At 39.8% G+C, this 21384-nt stretch overlaps 1 protein-coding gene across 1 annotated transcript in view; it reads left to right on the top strand.

Annotated features, from left to right (window-relative positions):
• The window catches only part of LOC130186481 (astrotactin-2-like), a 248702-nt gene that overhangs the window by 26810 nt on the left and 200508 nt on the right, over positions 1 to 21384 (top strand). Inside the window, exon 2 of the mRNA XM_056403643.1 lies at positions 19526 to 19713. Within this exon, the coding sequence (XP_056259618.1) occupies positions 19526 to 19713 (188 nt within the window). The remainder of the gene's footprint in view (positions 1 to 19525; positions 19714 to 21384) is intronic.

Below are 21384 nucleotides of genomic sequence, written 5' to 3'. Positions count from 1 at the left end.
TCTGCCATTAACAAAGAACCACATCTCCAAGAGACTGTTGGCCGAAAGAAAAAAAAAAAAAACAGAAGAAGATATCATGCTGCAATAGCAGGCCAAAGTGGGATGATAGAGACATTGGAGGCCAGACAAAGAATTGGAACCTTTAAGAGATTTCCCATTGTGGCTGAGTGACTCGCTGTTCTTGAACAGTTATTCTCTGCCATTCTTTTTCCCTTGTGTCTTCTCACTCTACTCACCTCACCTCTTTAGAAAACTGGCACACTCACCTACACAAAATGATCTTTTCCTCGTTTTTTTTTTTTTTTTCCCCTTTAATTTGATGGTACAAACAAGTGGACTTTGCCTGATGCCTTGGAATGAAAACCATTCATTGAATACTGTACTGTTGTTACTCAGCGAAACTACTCCTGAGTGTTTCGGCCTCTCTCCTTTTTGAAAATGTGAGTGAGTGAGAAGCAGGTGAAAAGTTCCCCCTTGATTTATATTTGATTTGTATGCACAACACACAGAAGAACATTTACACACAAATACATTTTTGAGAACCCTTGGGGAATATCTGAAATATTTCCTGAGCAGTCTACTTCACAACCTCAGTCATTCACCTCCAATCAGTGCTGAATTGCCCTCATGCAACTCCGCTCTGAGACCACTGTCTGCTGCTGAGTTCTTCAGGTGAAAGTGTCTTTGTAAGTCAGCACATTTAATATGAAACATCTATCCGATGCAGCGTGCAGGCAGGCAGGCAGGCAGGCTGGCTGGCTGTCTGCGTCAGCATGGCTTTTTGAGTGCTTAATTATCATAAAGACATGCACTTTTCTCTTTTCTGGTAAATGGAGCAGGCTGTCAAAATTTTCCTCCCTCATGTGGCCGTCCACATGACAGCCCTGGTGGTGTGAATGGTTCGAAGCATAACCTGTCTAAAATTGTTTACCTGAAAGGTAACACTGTGTGTAAGTAAAGTGGGTGAGTGGAATGGAAAAAGTTTAATTTGACACAGAAAAAACAAAAGAAAAAAATTACAACATAAGAAGCTTCGTTCTTCGCACAGCGTCTAGAAACGAATGAAAAGTGTCAAAGCTTAATGTCTTTAGTTACCAGGGTGAAATTTTAAAAAGACCAAACCCAACAATACATTTATTATTTAATAAATGTCCATACTATAGCTAAAGCCTGCTATACTGTATCATGTTCCTGTGTGCTAATAAAAACCCATACTACATGAAGCCACAGTGTTGCACTGGGTGACTTATTTCTTCACTTTGAGGAACGCGGGAACTATAGTTTATTTTGAGTCATTAAAAAATACACTGCTCCTGATGCTGTAAATACTTGTTAGTGCACCGAATTTGCATTAATCTGCAGCTGGAAATACTGTATCTCCAGCAACTGTCCTGTTTACTTCTGTTTAAGCAACAATTGTGGCCTGCTTTTAAAGATTTATGTATTTAGTATGAAAGAATGTAGGCTACTGCATGGAAGTCATGAAATACTGAGATGAACTTACACACTGCTGGTTTTGGTCTTATTGTTATTATTATTATCATTATTATTAATATTTGTCCACAATTTAAAAAAACAAAACAAAAAAAACAACATATTTAAATGTTTTATATTTATTTTAAAACTTTTAGAATAAGGTCAGTCTTAACTTAAACAGGAAGTTAAACACTAAAACTAATGACTGAATGAATTCCCATCAGCCTCAGCTGTAGTTTAAGGTAAATGCTACAGTAGCATGCTAGTGTTAACATACTTAACATTAGCTTATTAACCTTATATGCAATATGTTACCATGCTAGCATTCAGCTCAGCCTAAGTGCTGCTGAAGGCTAACAAAGTACAGCTAAGACTAATGACCACTGTATAGAGCATAATTGTAAGTTTTAAGACTAGCTTTAAGACTTAAGAATATTTTTGGTGCATTTTTGATCAATAAAGGAATTTTTTTTTTTTCCTGGTACGTACAGAGCCCCATACAGCTGTTACAGAGGTTGTAATTCGTTTTTTTCTCGTGTACCATCAAACCAAAACAGTTGCTCTCAAACATGGCACTGGAATATGGTTGCTGCTAACTGCTAAAAGTTGCAGTAGAAACATCTTATAAACTGCCACATACTGTAACAATTCAAATGGACGGGACAAAGGCGGACTGTAAACGGAAATATTGCTCTAATTGTACAGGCATGCTCATTGGCACCATGACAAATAATCATCGATACAACAAGTGAAGAGCTGTAGAGGAAGAGTAGAGATCGAATGACCTTAAGACTGTTAGGAGCTAGATGAATAGATATGAATTCATATTTCCCTTCAATACCAATTATTTACTATCAGCTGTAATGAAGCAGGTTGGCATGAGACGAGGATAATCCTAGATTCATCGCCTGCACTGAATATGTGACAGATATTTTCACAGTTCCTCCCCCAGAACAGATGTCGCTGTGAATATTCATAGTAGCATAGTCGTCCTTCCTCTGTACTTGTTGCATGAACTTTTCATGATGTTTCTGTCACTTTCTATCAACCATGCTGCTGAAGTCTCTATGGTCCTCTGCAGCTTTTCATAATCTTCTTTTTAGTTTTCATTTTCATTGTCAGTGTAGTCAGTATCCAAAGCTGAAAGCTTATGCAGTACTGAGTAATATTGGAACTGGGTTCATATGCTGATGATAAGCCTCTTACGCTAATAAACTATACCATGCCAAGTTGACCCCGATTCCCCTCTTATTTGTTTATCTAGAAAGCAGGGAAAAACAAAAGAGAGGAATTAGGAAGGATTAAGGTCTTTAGAGTTTTGTATGCAGTTCACAAGAAGGTGGACAGGGTGTTGAGGACATCAGGGATGGTTGGAGACCAACTAGGAAGAGTTATGGAATATTAGCAGCATTTATTTATATTCAGTTTCAATGGTTTATATAATTACATTGTTAATTAGCTCAGTTAATTCATGCTTTGAGGGCTTTAGATTTCAAAATTCAATAATTATAATTGTTTAATATTTGAAGAAACCAAGTCTAGTCTTAAAGATAAATACCGTTCATTGCAGCACTTGATCTTCACTCGAGAATCCATGAGCACCCTGTTTTAATTTTTCTTTTTTTTTTTCTTTCTTTTATACACAGAATCGTATATTATGTGACCAGCTTTTGGCTTCAATGTGCCATCACTGGTCAAATGTAGCAACTCAGTCCTCATAGAAAACATGACAGCACCATCGGGGCTCCGCCACAGCTGTGTTTGGTTCAGTTTCCCATTGACCTTTGCCAGTGAATACATGTTTTTCTTTAAATCGTGAGGTGGGACATCGGAGATTTTTTAAACCTCGTTTTGTTTGTCAAACTGTCAGACCTGTGAAACAGTTGTTTCTCAATCAGGCCAGCTGGGCAGGTGACAATCATTTCCACTGGCTTGGTTTTCCTGTGGTACTTGGACACATTCGTTGACTGGTTTGATGCCTTTTGAATAATGCAAGCTAGAGCCTCAATGAATTTTGGAGTCAGGAATATTTTGCAAATGTTTAAAAACATTGTGTTGCCCTTTTGCAATTTCGAATTCAGCTTGTAGAGTGATGGATATGCGGAGAGAGTATATGTTGAAGAGGAGAGCATGAGTTTTGTCCTGAATTCATACACCCCGGTGATCACTCTGCATTGTGTCAGCCAGTGAATATCTGTACGGGTGGTCTGCCTCTATGGCCATACACTGTGCACTGAAAAGCCATCCATGGAGTACTCTGTTTTCAATGTAGCTCATATGCCTGACAAATTCTTTCTTTGGAAGACACATTTTATGCCATCACTGTCTCTGCATGTATAACGTTGTTTCCATACTATATATGATCATTTATCATGCCCTTCCAATTCTGCCAATTTATTATTTTATAATATAAACTATATAATCACTAGTGGGACTATTTTCCTGAATACATTCTTTAGCATACAACAATGCTTGGTCTGAAAACTTACACAATCATTCAGTTGGATTCAGAGGAAATGTGCGGCTTGAGTACTGAGCAGCTTTTCTTGATGTAATGTTGCTCTGAAAGTTTGTATGAAATATCCTTGATTCTCAAGGAAACCATGTTGTAATGTGGGGATCTATTTCCATTTATGGCATGGACCCAGGTGCTGGGTGTAAAAAGTCAGCTGGACCTCTGCGTCTGTGTTGTTTCCTTGGACATATAAGCCATGCACTGTGGTATGCTTTCCAAATGAAAGTTATTCCTAGGGATACTGAACTGGTGATATCAGACTCAGAATTCATTTCCGTGAAACAGTGGCAGGACCTTTTCCCTGAGGCTCCACACAAACCCACAAGACATGACCTAATACTTGTATGATTTAGTCCCAGCTTTTGTCTTCTTTGTAACAGGCCCTCTGCTTGGTGGTTACAGAAATATTTAATAGTCTACAAGGAATTTATATGGTTATACGTTAGCACTGTTAATCAGGCACTGGCCCTCTCCCTCATCCCATAATAATCCATGTCGTTGAGTTTAGAGTGAAAGATGATTCTTTTTTTTTTTTTTTAAATTGTAAAGAATAATCCTTACCAATGAAAGTCTCAAAACAGTATCCTGAGACCCAGAAAATCAATGTTTCATGTGGTGCTTACTATACCAGTAATGGAGATCACCACAATGGAATATGTGTTAACAAAATAAGGTAAATTTGAGTCTTAGGAATCCACTATGCGCATGCAGTTGTCATTTACTCTGTGCCGCTGTCTCATGAGTGACAAAGTACTTGACGTATGATCAAGCACGTTCACGGTCACCCAACAAGTGGCCTATAGGTCAGGAAGCAAGTTTAAGTGGATATGTTGGACACAGCTGGGGCATGACGCCTTACAGTGCACCACTGATTTATCTTCGGTGACAGGGGACCCAACTCGGCATGCCAGTGGCATTACCATCATTAATCAGGAGCAACACAGCCATGCCCACAGGAAATTAATTAACTCTTAAAAATCAGCATAGGCTCATTATTTATAGTGGCTAATTCATTTGCAGGATTGTCCATGTCTTGCCATACCATAAACCCGCATTCACAAATTCATGTACAGTGGTAAGACGTAATATGTGAACCTTTTGGAATGACACAGTCACAAATATAGACGAACACTCGTCCCGAAGCCAGTATCACACAAACAATTCACAAAACAAACACAAAACTTTTGTCTTTTAATTAAACACAGCCATTAGACATTCACATTGCTGCTGGGAAAAAGATAAGTGCCTCCTTTGGCACTAACTTCAAACAAGCTGCTGATCAGACCTGCACAATGTCCAGGAGCTGGACCATTTGTATTCTCGGGATTTCTAATGTGAACAGCTCTTTTCAGGTCCTTCTACAACATCTCTACTGGGTTAAAGTCTGGAATCTGACTGTGCCACTACTAAAATGTTTAGGGTGATAGTCCTGCTGCATCACCCAACTTCTACTGGGCTTCAGCAGGTATACAGCCACCCTCACATTACCCTGTGGGATACCTTGATAAACGTAGTAATTTACTTTCCCCTCGATGGTGTCGGACTGTCCAGGCTCAGAGGCAGCAACGCCCTGAATCATGCAGCTCCCTCCACTGTACTTCACCATTGGGATGATGTTTTCATGTTGGTATGCGGAAACCTTTTTACCACCATACACAGTGCTACATGTTCTTTCCAAACAATTCAACCTTACTTTGATCAGTCCATAAAACGTTTTCCTAGAAATAGGGATGGATATCAAAACCCGGTATTGAACGGGCCCCGGGGGTAGTGTCTACGGCAGAGAGAGCTTAATGTTTTTAAGTGTGGTGAAGTGTTTTGCATGTAATGTTCAGTTTTCGGCCGAATAGCTTGCACTTTGTCCATCGTTGCATCAGGTGTGTTTTGTATGCTGCAGCCTGGAGCCCACTAACAGTTAACTACATTGTACGAACATTGGGTTAATGATGGAAAGTAAGTAAAAAGTAAAGGTAAAAAACAAACATTACCCAGCTGATGTGTGGGTGTGTTTTTTAAATTCATATATATATATAATATTCATATGCATAGTCTGAAGTGTCATTGAGGAAAATAAGCAATAGTAATATTGTTCTTAATTTCTTTTTTTCTCTTACAAAATGCCAAAAAGTACTGATAAAAGTCAAGCTGCCCTTTTCCAAACTGCAGGGGTGCAGTGAGGTTTTTTTTTTGGAGAGCAGTGGTTTCCTCCATGTTGTTACTAGCAGGAGATTATTGATCATTATGCATTGTGCTTTTGGAGTCATCTTAGCCAGACGCCCAGTTCTAGAGAGAGTATCCACACAACTAAATCATATCCATTTTATAGACAGTTTGCCTGACTATAGACTGATGGATATCTAAACTCTTGGAGATCACTTTGTGACACTTTTGGCTTCATGCAAATCAGCAATTCTTGATCATCGCTCTTCTGAGATGTTTTTTTTTTTTTTTTTTTTAACGAGGCATGGTTCACATCAGCAGATGTTTCTTGTGAATAGCAAACTCAAAATGTTGCTCTAACCCCATCCACCTGCAATCTTGTTTCATTGATTGGACTCCAGGTTTACTAACTCCTGACTCTTATTAGCTTTTGATGATACCATTAGCTGAGGGGAGCCTGAATTTTTTAATTTTTTTGTCACAATACAAGGACAATACAATGACTTGTATGTTATCAGTTAAAACTGATTGCATTTGTTCATAATTGTAACTTGGATGAAGAGCTGACCATATTTTAGGACAAATTAATAAGTGGAGATAATTCCAAAGGGTTCATTTACTTTTTCTTGCCACTGTACAAAGAAAGAAAGACTCATAAAACAGTTGAGATAGAGAAAGAGACAGAAAAAGAACAAGTCCTTCTTTGGTTTTCTAATATAGTGTCTTCACTGATATTAATTAGTGTGGGAATTTTCAGCTTTATATAACTGTCTGCGCTGCAGAAGAACAGTTTTAGCAGCTTAGAACATACTCGTGTCTGTTCATGACATGGATGAGTGCAGAACACAGGATTGGATGAAATTACACTAGTTCTTTTAAACATAGAGAGGAGTAGCTCTACTTGCTAGCTCTTAGCCATGCTTGGTAATAGTACATAAAATGTTGTACAACCACTTTGTTTGCCAAATCCTATTTTAACATTAGCCTCCCGCTGAGAAGTTCCTGTTTTGGATGGAAATTACATTTTTTCGAGCACTTGGAGAATGGGCCACCATAATGCTCCAGAGTGGCTAGTGATACTCAGTGCCAGTGTTGGACGCACTGTGTGCCGAGCTAAATCCATTGGTTAGGTCCCTCTGGAGCAACATGTCGCCCCCATTGGCCAAGGACTGAATCCTGGCAAAAAATATTTTTTTCCCTTTTTCCAGTTATATTTTTTCTCTTATAATTTGCTTTAGTCAACAAAATGATCTACAATGATCTAAAAATGTGCTTTCCCTTTAATTGTAGAGTGCTAATGGATCAGATTATGTATTTTTCCAAGTCGGCAAAGTAAATACTTGCCTCTTGAGAGTAGGGGTCATTATATCTACTAAAAGACTAAAAGGTAATGCATTAGTGTTTCATCATGTTAAGTATATCTTTTTCAGGATATATTTAAATTCCGATTTTGCCATTTAATGTTTTTGTTTACTCATAAAAGTACATCATCAGGTACATTTATTGTGCATGCATATTAGAAATTGCAATGCCAGTTGAGAGGGGGGAAATCTGTTTGGATAGGTTTGAGTCATATGAAGGTTTGCATCCATTTGATCAATCCATAGAAGCGATATATAGATTATATCCTTTTGTTTGGCATTTGACAGTGGTTCGAACAAAGAGCAGAGTACACAGTTGAAAAAAGAAAAGCGGCAATGGCTTAAGAGATGGGAACAGTGGAGCTGGTGCAGTGGGTTGTTAGCCTAAACTACATATTCTTAGAAAAGGAAACCCACACTGAGCTACACACTGACAACAAACAAACGCCGGGGGAGGAATAGGAGGGGAGGTAAAAGGGATGAGCAGGCAGGTTATAAAGACCCAACAGAGTCAAGGTTAACAGAGTAATGGACATGTAAAAGTCAGATGACACAAAATTCAGCAAGATAACACTGAAATGCACAACTTCAAGCAACATTTAGGTGTGAGCCCAACCTGAAAACATTAAGTATTTCAAGAAGTCACCTGAGACTGCGAGATCACTGATGGCAGCAGAGGTTGTGCCCTCGTACCAACACCCAAGGGAGTCATGGATGGGAGACTGCCAGCAATGACTTTTCATCATAAAAGTTGTGGCAGAGATTTATGAAACAGGAAGTAAAAAAAAAAAAAAAGAAGAGAAAAAAAAGTGACATAAAAATGACAGCTGCAAATAATTTTCAGGTTTTTAATGCTGTGCAGGGAAGAATGGTAATCTCCTCAAGTTCATTAAACATTTTTCCCAATTGTAAAAATGTAGCCACGAGGCAAACTCTAAAGTATGAAGTACCTACTGTGATGATACCATGGAGCGAGATTTTGGTACGGTGCCACATTTTGATTAACTGTCCAACACCAATTTTATCTGAGGACCTGCTATTGAATGGGGTGAAGGATATAGTTAAGAAAATAGAGGACATATAGTTCTAAAGACATGAATCTCCAAGAATATCAATTCAGTGTGATAATCTTTGTCAATAGTTTTGTGCACTTAAAGTCTTTTCCCTCTAACAATCAGAAAATTCCTGATGATTTGAAAGATATTGTGCTCTGTTTTAAATCAAGTCAAATAATTTTTGTCTGATTACTCTGATTACTTTGTATGTTTGGAGTTGAAATAATCTTTCCAACCCACTTTCCAGTGTGATGTGTTTTTGTCGGGGCAATCATCTTTGAATGGGTGGTGTTTACTCATCTCACAGATATAGATGGAAGATTTGCCCTCTGTTCAGTGATTATGTTCTGCAAAAAGGAAAAAAAAAATGTTGCTTCAGCACAAAAAGCACAGCAGTAAACCAATAACAGCTAATAACAGTACCAGCCATTCAGTCTCACTATCCAGCACTCTAATATTGCTTTGCCACAAGCTTGACATGGAAGTCATTAAAAGGATGCACTGTTATAGTGACCACGCTGGTACAGGCTGCAGAGCTGGAGAGCAGTGCCTCATAATCCACTTCCTGGTTGAGACTGATTAAGACCTTCATGTATGTCACCACAGAGTCTGTGCCAGGCAGTAGATGGATCCTGCAAGCAGCTGGCGAGGTGTCAAGCTCATCATGTCAAGCTAGACCAATTCCTGTTAAGGAGAAAATAGTCACAGATTGGTTTCTCTTTACCTTTTACAAAGTAGTCAGTGCCAGCATGACAAAATTCATTATAGGGCTGTCTTAGGGACAAGGCAGCAACCTAGGGCTCGTGCCAATGCATAAATGGCTGGCTGGGACCTGTCAACATATACGGACTGTGCTGAAAGTATAAGGTATGGCTTTGCCAGCGTGGAGCCACACAGATGTGCTCATGGCTCTACCGCATGAAGTGGCTGAAATAGCAGTGGAGAACTTGAGTCCGTCCTATAATTGGAAAACTGGTATCACTGGAAGGGGCTGAGATTTCCAGAGACAATAATGTAAGAAGTAATTGAAATGAAGATGAGAACAAAATGAAGAACAGAGGGAGCAAGTCAGTGTATCCAATTATTAGAGCAAGACTTAATTTCTATTCCTGAAGCTCTTCCAGGGCGAGGTTAGAGAGCAGAGGCCAAGTCTGGTTGGATCTGGTTCTAGACAGAAACATCCCATGTGGCGACCCCTGACAGGCAGACCCCATTATGTATCAAATCCTTAACCAAGCAATTTATGAATTTTTCCTCAACTACATGCTGGGATATGTAGGAGTCCCAGTTGAGTTCCCACTATAAATTCATCCTTGGCCAGTGTGTTTTCAGTTGGGTACGCTCAACACATCATGGCCTGTTGTTACAAGGCCATTACTTTAACTGGCCCCTGGGACCAGGACCCAAGCAGGTGATCACTAAAATCATCTAGCAACTGAGTTCAGTGTGATCAAGATGGTATAGATCAAACAGCAGACAGCCAGCTTCGTGCTAATCTTCATCCAAAACCTATATTATACTTCGGTCAATCCAGACTTTATATAGTTGCTGCACCCGCACTTGCTGCTGCCATTCCACGTTTTGTTTTTCACTGTGGCTGCCTTCCTGCTGTCTTCAAGTTTGTTGTCAGACTAGGAGGCTTGTAGTGTTATTATACTGCCCTCGTCAGTCCCAGAAGAATCACATCTACAGTACAGTAAAAAAAACAAGTACCATCACATTTTAAGAAACGTGACATCAACTTGGTAACGATATGTGAGTATGGGTTCTCATGACATTCTTACACAAATGTGTATTTTTTTAAATGGCTGAGGTTCAGTGGTCCAGTGCATTGTGTTTGAAGCAAGTCCAAGGGATCAGGGATCTTTTTTTGATGAGTTGATGACATTTGGCCATTTACATAGTATTCCCTCTCTTATAGCCTTTCTCTGTGGTCCGCAGGATGAATACAATTATTTCAAATATGCCTTCTCTACAACCAGTATTTCAAGTTTATCAGCAGAAAACACTCTTCTATGCTCCATTGCCTCCCACACATTTGCGGCACGTGTCAAAACAGACTGGCATCAGGTCTTATTTAGTGGGACTTTATGCAAATCAGATGAACTGTGTCTGGCCTCAGTACATCTATAGTCTTAGTAAATATCCAGCTAAATTGAAAAAATTGACGTGACACAATTGTGCTACTCGTCAGACTTCGTGAAAGGGCAATAGGTCAAATATCTCCCAGCTTTAACAGTAAGGAAAAAAATTACAGAACATAACATTCTGTAAAACTACATTGGTTTCATTCTGTACCCGTGCGACCCCTCCACATTACATGTCATGACGGCATCAGCTTTGTTTGTTGGTAGCAATATCTACATTTTCAGATGTTCATTTTTTTTTCATTTTAACTTTCCTTGGCACAGAGTCGACCTGAGTGCTGTAAGTGTAGTTTTAATTCACTGTGCCAATGCATTCTCCCCTTCTTATTTGGCCGAAGTTTCATTGGAGGCCAAAACAAAGGATTAGTAAATCTTAATGCATGTATTATTACACCCAAGCCTCCCACTTTGGCACTGGCAGACAACCCCCATTGGTGGTCAAGCCTTACATTATTGTGAGAGAGATGTGAAATCAGAATAGGTCTTGTTAATGGGATTGTAGCGTTTTAGAAGAAGCCTATGCACTCAGCAGATAAGGGGACTGTTTATCCCGTTAATGTGTCACTTTAAATACATTAGGAGTAGGAGGGCTCTTGTTTGTTTGTTTTTTTTTTCTTTTTTTTTTTGGCTCTCTGCCTCACTAATCCTCAAGAGCGCAAGGGACAAAACATTTATAGATACGGACTAAATAAAATTTTTAACTGGTATTTAGTGGGTTAATGATGCCAATTTCCTGGTTAATAATAATAATAATAATAATATATATAATAATTTAATTGCTCCATAGATGATATTTTTGTGTATATCACCGCAGATAATTTAAAACGTAAGTGACCTTGAGCAATAATGGAGGCACTGACCCACAATATACTACATATACGCACATGTGCACGTGCAATTGCACATACACACACAGACACAGGAACAATGATACACACAACGGATTGTAATCACTGTGTCACAGTGGGACCAAAGACAAGCAGTTATTTGTTTATTCTATTTACATTGTCACTAAAGGTTCCCAGAGGCCCTCTAGCCCCACTATAAAACAAATGATGTCCTATAATTCATTCATTGCTTACTTTGCACTTGTCTTTGTTGTTAGAAAGTATGTAGAACGATGTTTAGCAACACTTGTGGATAGCTGCGTTGTGTCTTTTTTAGTAGTTTCATTTATACTCTTACAGAAGCAGGATGCAAGATGAATTAATAGCTTTGACTTTCACTTAACTTCGAGGATATTTGTCGGGAAAAATGAAGAAATATCTGCTTTTTTTTTAAGGCATTCTCTGCGACTTCCTAATATTGTTATTGCCACACCTTGGCTGTGTGTTCTGAAGTCACGAGTCACCTTCTCCTTCATGCTGTGAGGCTCACCGGCAGTGTCTCTGAAAGTATGATTGGTTTTCTGTAGGAGGTGGTCAGTGCGCAGTCCAACAGCTGCCGCTGTGATTGAGCACAGTAGGAGCCAGTGTGGGTGTGGACATCAGCGATAAGGCCTGAGTGGCACTGGCAGGGCCTCTCGTTAGCAGGAGATCCTTCAGAGGACCTCACTAAGAACTCCAGGGACAAAGTTGTTGTCACTGTTGAAATCCTACAACATTCCTCCTGTTCCAGCGGTATTGCCTAGGATGGCTGTTTTGTTTATCACATGCTGCATGCAGAGCAAATTTAATGCTGTAGTCACTATAAATAAAAGCGGCAGTCTATCTCTGACTAATTCAGACACAGATTTAAATAACAGGCCCATGAAGTTAGTACCATTATACCAGGCAAATTTAATCATACCAAAAAAAAGTGTAAGAAATTTTTGGACAAATGTGCTTCATTCATGAACTGCTGTAATTCAGTAGCTAGTGAAATTATCAGTGGTGACATGAGTTTTACTTACAGGCCTACATTTTAGCTTAAGAACTGTCTGCTGTAAAAGTGTATAAAGTGGCCTCTGCAGTGGGGAGCATGTAGGGAAGTGAGGTGAAAAACAGGTCATCCAGAGAAACAGGTGTTGAGTCAACAGAATAGGATCCCACAGTGCTGATTGAGCGAGGAAGTATAGCGACAACAGTCCACAGTGCTTGGAGGTCTGAAGGGGGGGGGTACTGATACCTTTTTCCTTTCTTTTTGCCTGTTATTCTTTTTCTTCACAAACTGAATGGTCATCAGAAATCCCCTTTACTTTGTTACCACTTCCTTTTTAAACGTTTATTTGTGTTCACTAAGTTAACCTATTCAGTTTGACTTTTAATGTACATTAATGGGAGCTATTTGTGAGCTTTGCTATTGCTACATGGAATTGAACATTAGCATTAACGACTGTTTACTTACCAGTCTTGCACAGAGCTGCGGCCATCGTTGCAAATTACAGGACAAGAGTTTATAATAAGCCCTCTGAGCAGCGCTACTTCTTCCGGGCCGACTGGAGGCTACAGTGACTCGGTATCAGAAAATGACGAGACAGTGATGGCCGGACTGGGGTTAGCTGGCTAGCATGCTAACTTCAGTAGAAAAATACAATTGATAAAATAGAAGCAAAACTAAAATTTTTCCAGTGCTTTGTTTCTTCAAGACTGGAAAGTAAACAACTGTTAATGGCTATATAGCAATAGCACAACTTCAAAAATGGGAATTCCACCTAATTTGTCTGAAAATGTTCTTCTTAGGTATGGCTCATTGGTGGTGAGAAAACAACATAGTCCAGCATAAGCGTTACTTGAGTTATTCTCATAATTTCAAAACAAAAACACACGTGTATTATCCCACTGTGGCGGGAATGTGTAGGTAACACTCTTATGATTCCTGGAAAAGAAGGAAAAAAAAAAAAGTCTTGATGCATTTTTAATTGCGTTCATTTTCATTGGTCTTTATGTGAATGCCAGCTATTTCATTAGTGTTTGCAAAGAGCCATTAGGGTGACATTTATTCACACTGTTGTTAAATTGGATAGAGGAACCCTGCATGCCTTTTGTAGCTCATCCTGTATTTGCCTAAATATTCCATAGCTCCCATCACATCCTTATAAATGGTAATAGCACAGTTAGCATTTTGGGAATATGACATCCAGACCATTTAGTAGCTAATAAAGGAGGCATGTTTGCTTTGCTACTGATTAGCATTTCCTGTCGACAGGGGTGTGAAATCAAAAAGTGAAAACATGTTGAATTTGCCATTGTCACAGATGACAGAGTTTTTGAGGCAGCATCTGAATGTCTGGGAGGTATGCTAATATACTTGAACACTTTTGATGAGTGTCAGACTGATAAATCCCTTTCCCCTTTCCCTCTCTGTCTGCTTGTCTCTCTCTTTTCACATACTCTCACATCTGCTTTTATGTCCTTGCTTTCATTTTGGGCCGAGACATTTGAAACCTAATGAATCCATCCTTATTTTTTCATATCAGTTATTAGAATATTGATCAACCCGATGTGTTGTCACAAGACATCCACACTATAGGCAGCTTGTATAATGAAATACAGGGCGCAGTCAGTGGAAGACAGAAGCGTTATGCCACGTATGTAATGACAGGCAGCAAAGTGCCTTTAGGGTGCCAGCTTTCATCATAGTAAATGTTGATGACACGTGCTTGTTGCCGAGCTGACAAACTGTCATGGAGCTGTCAGGCTTGCACAATCACTGACTCTGCACTCCTATGATCACCTTTAAACCGATGAATGCGTTTTGGGAACCGGTGTTGTTGTGTGGGCGGGCGGAGGACTGTGTTTGTATGTGCATGCATATGTTTGTCAGCTCCCAGACAATATATTCTAATGCGGGAATGTGTCGAACCCTTGTTTGCTGTTCGTCAGGCTGTTGGAGGCAGTGCAACCTTGGCAGCCTGATTGTGCTATAATTGATAGTCATGATATTGAAGATATTGCTCCTAAAAATATAATTCTAAGAGTAATACTGTATGGTTTAGATAGTGTGGTTGTAGTCAGATGTTAAAGTAAAGTCCACCTCCACGGGAAAACAAATTTTCAGATGTTACAGTCAGTGTACACACACACACTGCCATCTCCCTAACTGGAAATAAGAGCACTGAAGATTGAAGTGAAAAGATGTTTTCAGGTAATACGTTTTGGAGATGGTCCATTGACACTGGATTAGATTTTGACTCTGTGGGCTCATAAGATTTTTGAGACATCCTATTCAAATGGGTTCCAGCTGTGAATCTCAAAATATCCCCACATATCCGGTGAAATCACCATGGTTACCGTCATAGTGTTAAGGGAGTTTTTAATGTTCATGATCAGTGGAGCAGCCCCAGGATTTGTCTCTGGATGACATCATTTCCAGTCTTTCTCCTGTTGTTCAGCATGAGGGAGTTGCTAATCCCTGCTAATTCAAATACTGAAATGTTGAAACATCAAATATGTACTCAGTTTTAGAGTGGATTTTACTTTACAACGAGCAAAGACGCTTTGTGCAATAAATTAGGTGTGGGATAAAATAAATTGATTTCACCTTGTTCAATCATTTTCACCACACAAATAGGCTACTGCCTCGTTATGTATGATCACAAAGGTTCATTACTGCCCTCTGTGGTAACTGAGACCTGCAGGTAATGTGGGATATTTTTTTTCTCCAATTGCCACAAGGGGCAGCAATGAGCCTGTTAAGTTACCCACAATTCATGGCAAATGATGTAGGAAGGAGGAATCGGTATACATTAGCAAACAGTTGCGTATTCACACTTATAGCGGATACAGAGTAGCATGAACATTTGGGCTTGTGTGCCTGATGACTGTAGGTACAATATTCACAGAGAATGAAGTTGTGAGCTACCGTCTGTGAAAAGGATGCACAGTGTTCTGACACGTAGTATGACAGTGGACATCTGTGCAAATGAAAGCAAACAACCAAAACACCAGACACCTGGTTTAAGGTGAGACGTCTTGCTCTGTTAGCACAAGAATTTATATTGTCGGTTTAATAAGCAGCGCAACAGTTTGGTGGGCTCTATGATCAATGCTTCGCTAATCACAGTGGTCTGTTTCGTTTCAGCGAGCAACGAGCAGCTTCTGACATTAGTAAGGGTAATTCGGGTTTGATAGAGGTGGCAGGTTGGATTTGGAAAATACAGCAATTTGTTATGATGATAGAAGAAAAAGTCCCTCAGTGATGTGTGGCACTCCTTTGATGTTCCCCTCTAGCTGACTCGATTTCACTAAATCCAGAATGGAAACACAGGTTTTCATGAGAAAAACTTCTCTTGTGTGTTTTTGCGCTGGACATGCACAGTTTGAATTTACTCTGCACACCTCGCCTCATCAGATATCCAACTCTGAGACTGTGTTAAGTGGAAATCACTCTTGCTTAAGGCAAAATTTTAAGGAATGTGAATACAGTAAACTCAAAATTTTACTCAGCACTTCCATCCAAACCTCGCAAATGATGAAGAAATGATGAAAGATCTTGGAGGAGAAGCAGATAAAAGAAAAGGGATGGAGAAAAACACAGTAAGACGCAGAGTGAGCACTTATATGATCACCAGCTCTCGTAATAAGAGTTCTGCTGACAATGTGTGTTCAGAAGATTTCACTTATATCTTAAGTACCTGCATAGAGGACTTAGCAAAGAGTAAGAAGGCTTTATTAAGGATTTAGTCTGAGCTGTCACTATCTTTCCTGTATATTGTGAAAAGTGAAAAGGGACTAAACCAAGGTTTTCATATTACAGTAAAATCGATGCCCTTAAAAAATTTTTTTTAAAAGTTTGCTTCTATCATTGTACAAAGAGCAACACAGAACAATAGGACAATGACCTTACTACATAAATAACTATAATGGAAATGGACAAGTGTGATGAAAGAGTGCACACAGATCAGAATGACTAAGATCACTTCGCTGCTCTGAGCTGATAGTTACAAAAGTCAGCTAAACTCCTTTTGAACTTCCTCTACTGCCATAACCCACCCCACCCCCACACACAAGTATTCATCGTTTGTCAAACAGCACCCACTTTAAATACGAGAAACAGGCAAATCCACATGATCCTTATTCCAATATCTATATTTCCAAAAAGCCGCCCATTAAAGCCTTCTTTAACAAATGAAACGTATCACTCAGAAGATTTTTGCACAGGTTTAATTATGAAATTTTATCATGGATCTTCATTGACTGACACCAGTGGTAGACTGCGGGTAGTGTAAGGTTAGGAAAATGGACAGCAGCAATGTAAAGAATACACTAATGGCTTAAAATGCAAAAACACCAGTTTGATCATCTGAGCAGCTTTGAATCATATGACAGCCACCGTGTCTTTACGGCCACAGTGTCGGTAACCCATAAGAAAAACACGAGCACTTCCAATGAGCTGTTTTACTCTGTAAGGATCAAAGCATTACAATGTGTCACCATTTCTCTGTGATCCATGCAGTCATTCTTCCTTGCTCCGTGAAATCATCATCATCATGGCATCCCTTTGGGTTGTCCTTGGACTCAGTTTGGGAGACACTGCACTGCTGACACCCTTGCTGGGAGCACACTGGCTTTAGTCACACTCGTGCAGTATCCACGCGCACACACAGTCATGCACATATACACATTAATAATGTTCCTCCTAATGAATTACAAGCAGACCTTGAGGCCATACACCTATATCCCTCTAACGTCTGGCTACGTGCCCAGTGACAAGTCTCACAGCGCAAAAGACAAGGACACACACACACAGTCCTTTTGTCTTTAAATAGCATGCTCGCTGAGCTTCCTCATCTACATAACAATCGTACAAAGGAAGGTAACAGCCCTAGAAACTCTATTACTGTCCATCCTTCCTGCATGTTATTACCACTATTACTGCATGATTTGTTTTGCAGGAAAATAACTTCTAATTTGGATCAAACCAAGTGTCAGTGTTGTTCATAATCTGAGTTATTTAAAGCCATCTGAAATGCACACAAAGCATGTGAGCAAAGTTCCAAGGTAAACTTGACAGGAGCTTTATAAGCTGTTTAAAACTGTAACAGATGGCAGGAGGCACCTCACTGTTGGCCCAGCAGACAAAGCTTTATCTTCTGTCAAGGTGATAGGTCAAGCAGTGTGTCTTCAGCCAACAGATTAAACATAAAGAGTTGAGCAGCCAGCAGTTATGGCGTTTAAGAATTTCACACCCTACAAAATTTCATCATAAGCTTCTAGTCAGCAAAACTGTAGAACATTTCACAGGTCTAATACAAGAGGGAGAATGTTTCTAGTGTGCTTTCAGAGAGTATGGCAAATTAGATGAAGTGTATATTGACTTAATGTTGAAATAATCAACCAATCATATAGTCACATAAATTGTTTTGATCATTGATTAATCATAATATTAATTTACCAAGGCGGAGCAAATGTGAAGATTTATCATGATTGTTTTATATACATTTTTAATTGAATATCAATCTCAAGATGCCCCTGGACTTCAAGAATAAATAATTAATTGATAATTTAAAAAAATAAATCAAATAGTATCAAGAGCAATTAAGAAAAAAGACACAGTAAAGTTTATAAAAAAGTCTGCTTTACATTGACTATATTTGAATAATGTAACCTACAAGGTAATGGCGCATTATGATATAAGCTGTATGTACGTTATGTTTTGAGTTCTGTCAACTTCGGATGTCTGTTCTGTATGCTCCCTCACTGCACCCGAGGGCCCGTGGCACTACCGAGCACAGCTCACCTAACCCTCCCCTGCCGCCCGTGTCCCCTGACCCAGAGTCAGCGGGTTAATAACCAGCTGCACCGAAAGCCATTTGTCATTTGCTACCTGCCGCTGATAGGGGATGTCAGCAGATGTCTATGCCCTTGTCACCCAGCCTCATGACAAATACTGTATCAAGCCTCGCAATCTTAGGCTCCCCGAGGCTTCTCAGTGCTCCTCTACTGAAAACCACTCCCACTTGATAGCATTAGATTCTTGTGCCGTGATCCATATCAAGATAAACTGGTGATCCCCTCGCTCTTTTTCATCGCCTTTTTCCATTGCCCCCATAAATTGCAATTGAGTTGTGTTTTTTTTATTTTTTTTATTTCTTTTTTCTTTTTTCAATTTGCACATTTTCCCCTCTCCTTTTACTTTTAAATGTTTCCAGCTTTCCTTTGATGTTGGATGCTTAATGCCAGCGCCGGCCTGGAGCTAATGGTTTTATATTGGTACAAAATGTAGGATGATTTATGCAGATAAGAGGAGGACACAGCATTTCTACAACTACTCTGGACATTCAATTGAGGCTTGATGAACCCATTGTCTTTCCATTTTGTTTTTGTGTGTGTCTGCCTTGCCTGACAAATAAGTGGAGTGTAAACAAATGGATATTAACGGAAATAAGCCTTTCCCATCTGTGGCTCATTTTGGTTATAATTGAAGCGCTGTATTGATTGGACTGGCTGAAACATTTGTGATGCTGGCCGCTTATTCATTTTGAATTCAGACTAATCTCTCACTAATACCATGAGTGAAAAGGTTGTCATCATAAAGATTTCATCAAAGCAGCTAGGCAATGCAGTCGCTTGACAGTAATTCTCACTGAGCCAACTGCACAACAGCACAAAATTATGACAGCCTAAGAAGTCTGTCCAGCTACTCGAGGGTTCAAGGTTTCTAGTCACAGCACAGTTTTGATGTGCAGAGAGAGAGAGAGGGAGAGGGAGAGAGTAGCGCACTGGAATGCTAATGCGTAACACATAACCGTCACATTTGAACTTTGGCTTATTCATCACACATTATTCAGCTGTTGTTTTTTTTTTCCCTTTAAAAATTTGCACTTTAAGACACTGTTTAAATGTTAATCTCTCATGGATTAAATTACCCTCCCTCCTTGTGTCTCTGCAGAGATGTCGGGTACGGGTGAAGATATTTCTCAGGTGCACTGGAAGCAGCAGTGGTTGGAAAATGGAACACTGTACTTCCACGTGTCCATGACTGAGTCTGAGCTTCTGGCCCAGACGACACAACCCACGGCCCGGGAGCCTGCTCACGTCCTCCATGAACATATGCATCTGCTGCACATCTCAGTTATGGTAAGTTATAACGCCGATGTGGTTGATTAAATGTGGATGCGGATAAACATATGATCAGCTATGAATGCATGTGTGGCAACTGCGTAGAGAAACGCGCTGTTTTTGAAATCCTTTTGTGGTTACATTTGACTGTTCGAGTCTATACGGCCATCCACAGCGTCATGTGTCACTGTTGGCTGCTGTTGTTAGGACCTTCGTCCTTCTAGAGTGTCATAAGTGTCATATAGTGTCATAACTAGACAGTGTGAGCATGTTAATCTGCACTCTGCAAGATATTCCCAGTTGGTGGTTGTCATATGAATTTTTGTCAGCCTTAAGGTCACACCAGAAAGTGGCACAGCAAAACTTACACATTAACCAACTACTGCTACAGTCGCACAATAGTTCCTCCTGCTCGCTCCTGTTTTCTTTGTAATATGCCATGTACTCCCTCTGGCATTTTGTTCTTGAGATTATGCATCATTTTATTCAATGAAGGGTTATTGAAGAGGGGGGTGGGGTTGTTAGCTTGGTTACTAATGAGACAATAAGTTGACACAGTTTATTCAAAGGACATTTACCATTAAGCCCTGTTTGCAAAGCATTCCTCTTTTGTGGAGGTCAATTAAAAGTTGATGGTGCAACACAGCTACGTAATAAGCGAGGATAGCTTCCTCTCCTGCTTTCCATTACCCTAAAGATCAGCACTGCCAATAGTAAGCGCAGACAGCTTGCTATTGGTCGATGGCACTCATTTGCATCAGAGTTGAATTCAAAGGGAAAAACTGCGTTTGCACAGATTTACTTTGCACTTGCGAGAGAATCGACTTATCACATCAATTCCATTAAGATGAATTGATTATGCCATGAAATGTCACCATCTAAAATACGGATGTGACCCGGCCTTTTCTGCCATGTTTGAAGTGCCGTGCCACCATCAGATATGTATGAAGGATCTATTTATGGAGAGTAACTAGTGCATGCTGATGACCTGTCCGTCAGAGTCCCACAGTGTGTCGCTGCCACTGTTAATCCTCTCTTATTGGTAAGTGTGTCGAGACACCTCGATGTGATCACACGCTTCAGATAAGCAACAACTTATCTCCGTGCTGCATAATGAGCGTGGTGTTATTGTTTGTCCTTCCAGCTGGTATTAAGGCCTTTTTTTTCTACAGGAAGAATTGGAGTTAGTGTAACTGATACCAGAGAGAGGAAAGAATAATGACTCCAGTGTGGACACGGTGGGGTTAAGATCTGGTGAAGGCTCAGCTGACCAGCTTTACTTATAATGCACCTCTTGTTATATTACCTGTTGTCAATGGGGTGTTGTTATGGTATGTGTGTGTAAGGATTTGCTAATGCTTTAAATGATACATATACATACGTATATACATTGTTCTGCAGCATCCTTTCACCAAAACATTTTCCTTCCTCCAGACTTTATCATTAAAACCAACCTCTGCACTTTCACCACTTTATGTGCTGTAATTGACCATTCTGTCGCTCTGCTTGCCTTTTTAAAGCGTTTATTTGGTAACGTCCTCTCATCTTTATGGATGTCAATACTTTTTAAGTGCTTTACCCCTTCTTGTTTAACTTACCGTAAATACTGCTAGCTGTGTTTTTACAGCTCTCTCCTCCTCTCCTGGTCTCTCATTTTTCTCGTCACTTCACCCCTGCACTTTCCCCCAA

The sequence above is a fragment of the Seriola aureovittata genome, chromosome 18, assembly GCF_021018895.1.
Source record: "Seriola aureovittata isolate HTS-2021-v1 ecotype China chromosome 18, ASM2101889v1, whole genome shotgun sequence".
Classification (NCBI taxonomy): Eukaryota; Metazoa; Chordata; class Actinopteri; order Carangiformes; family Carangidae; genus Seriola; species Seriola aureovittata.
This window is presented reverse-complemented; position numbering and strand designations above follow the sequence as displayed.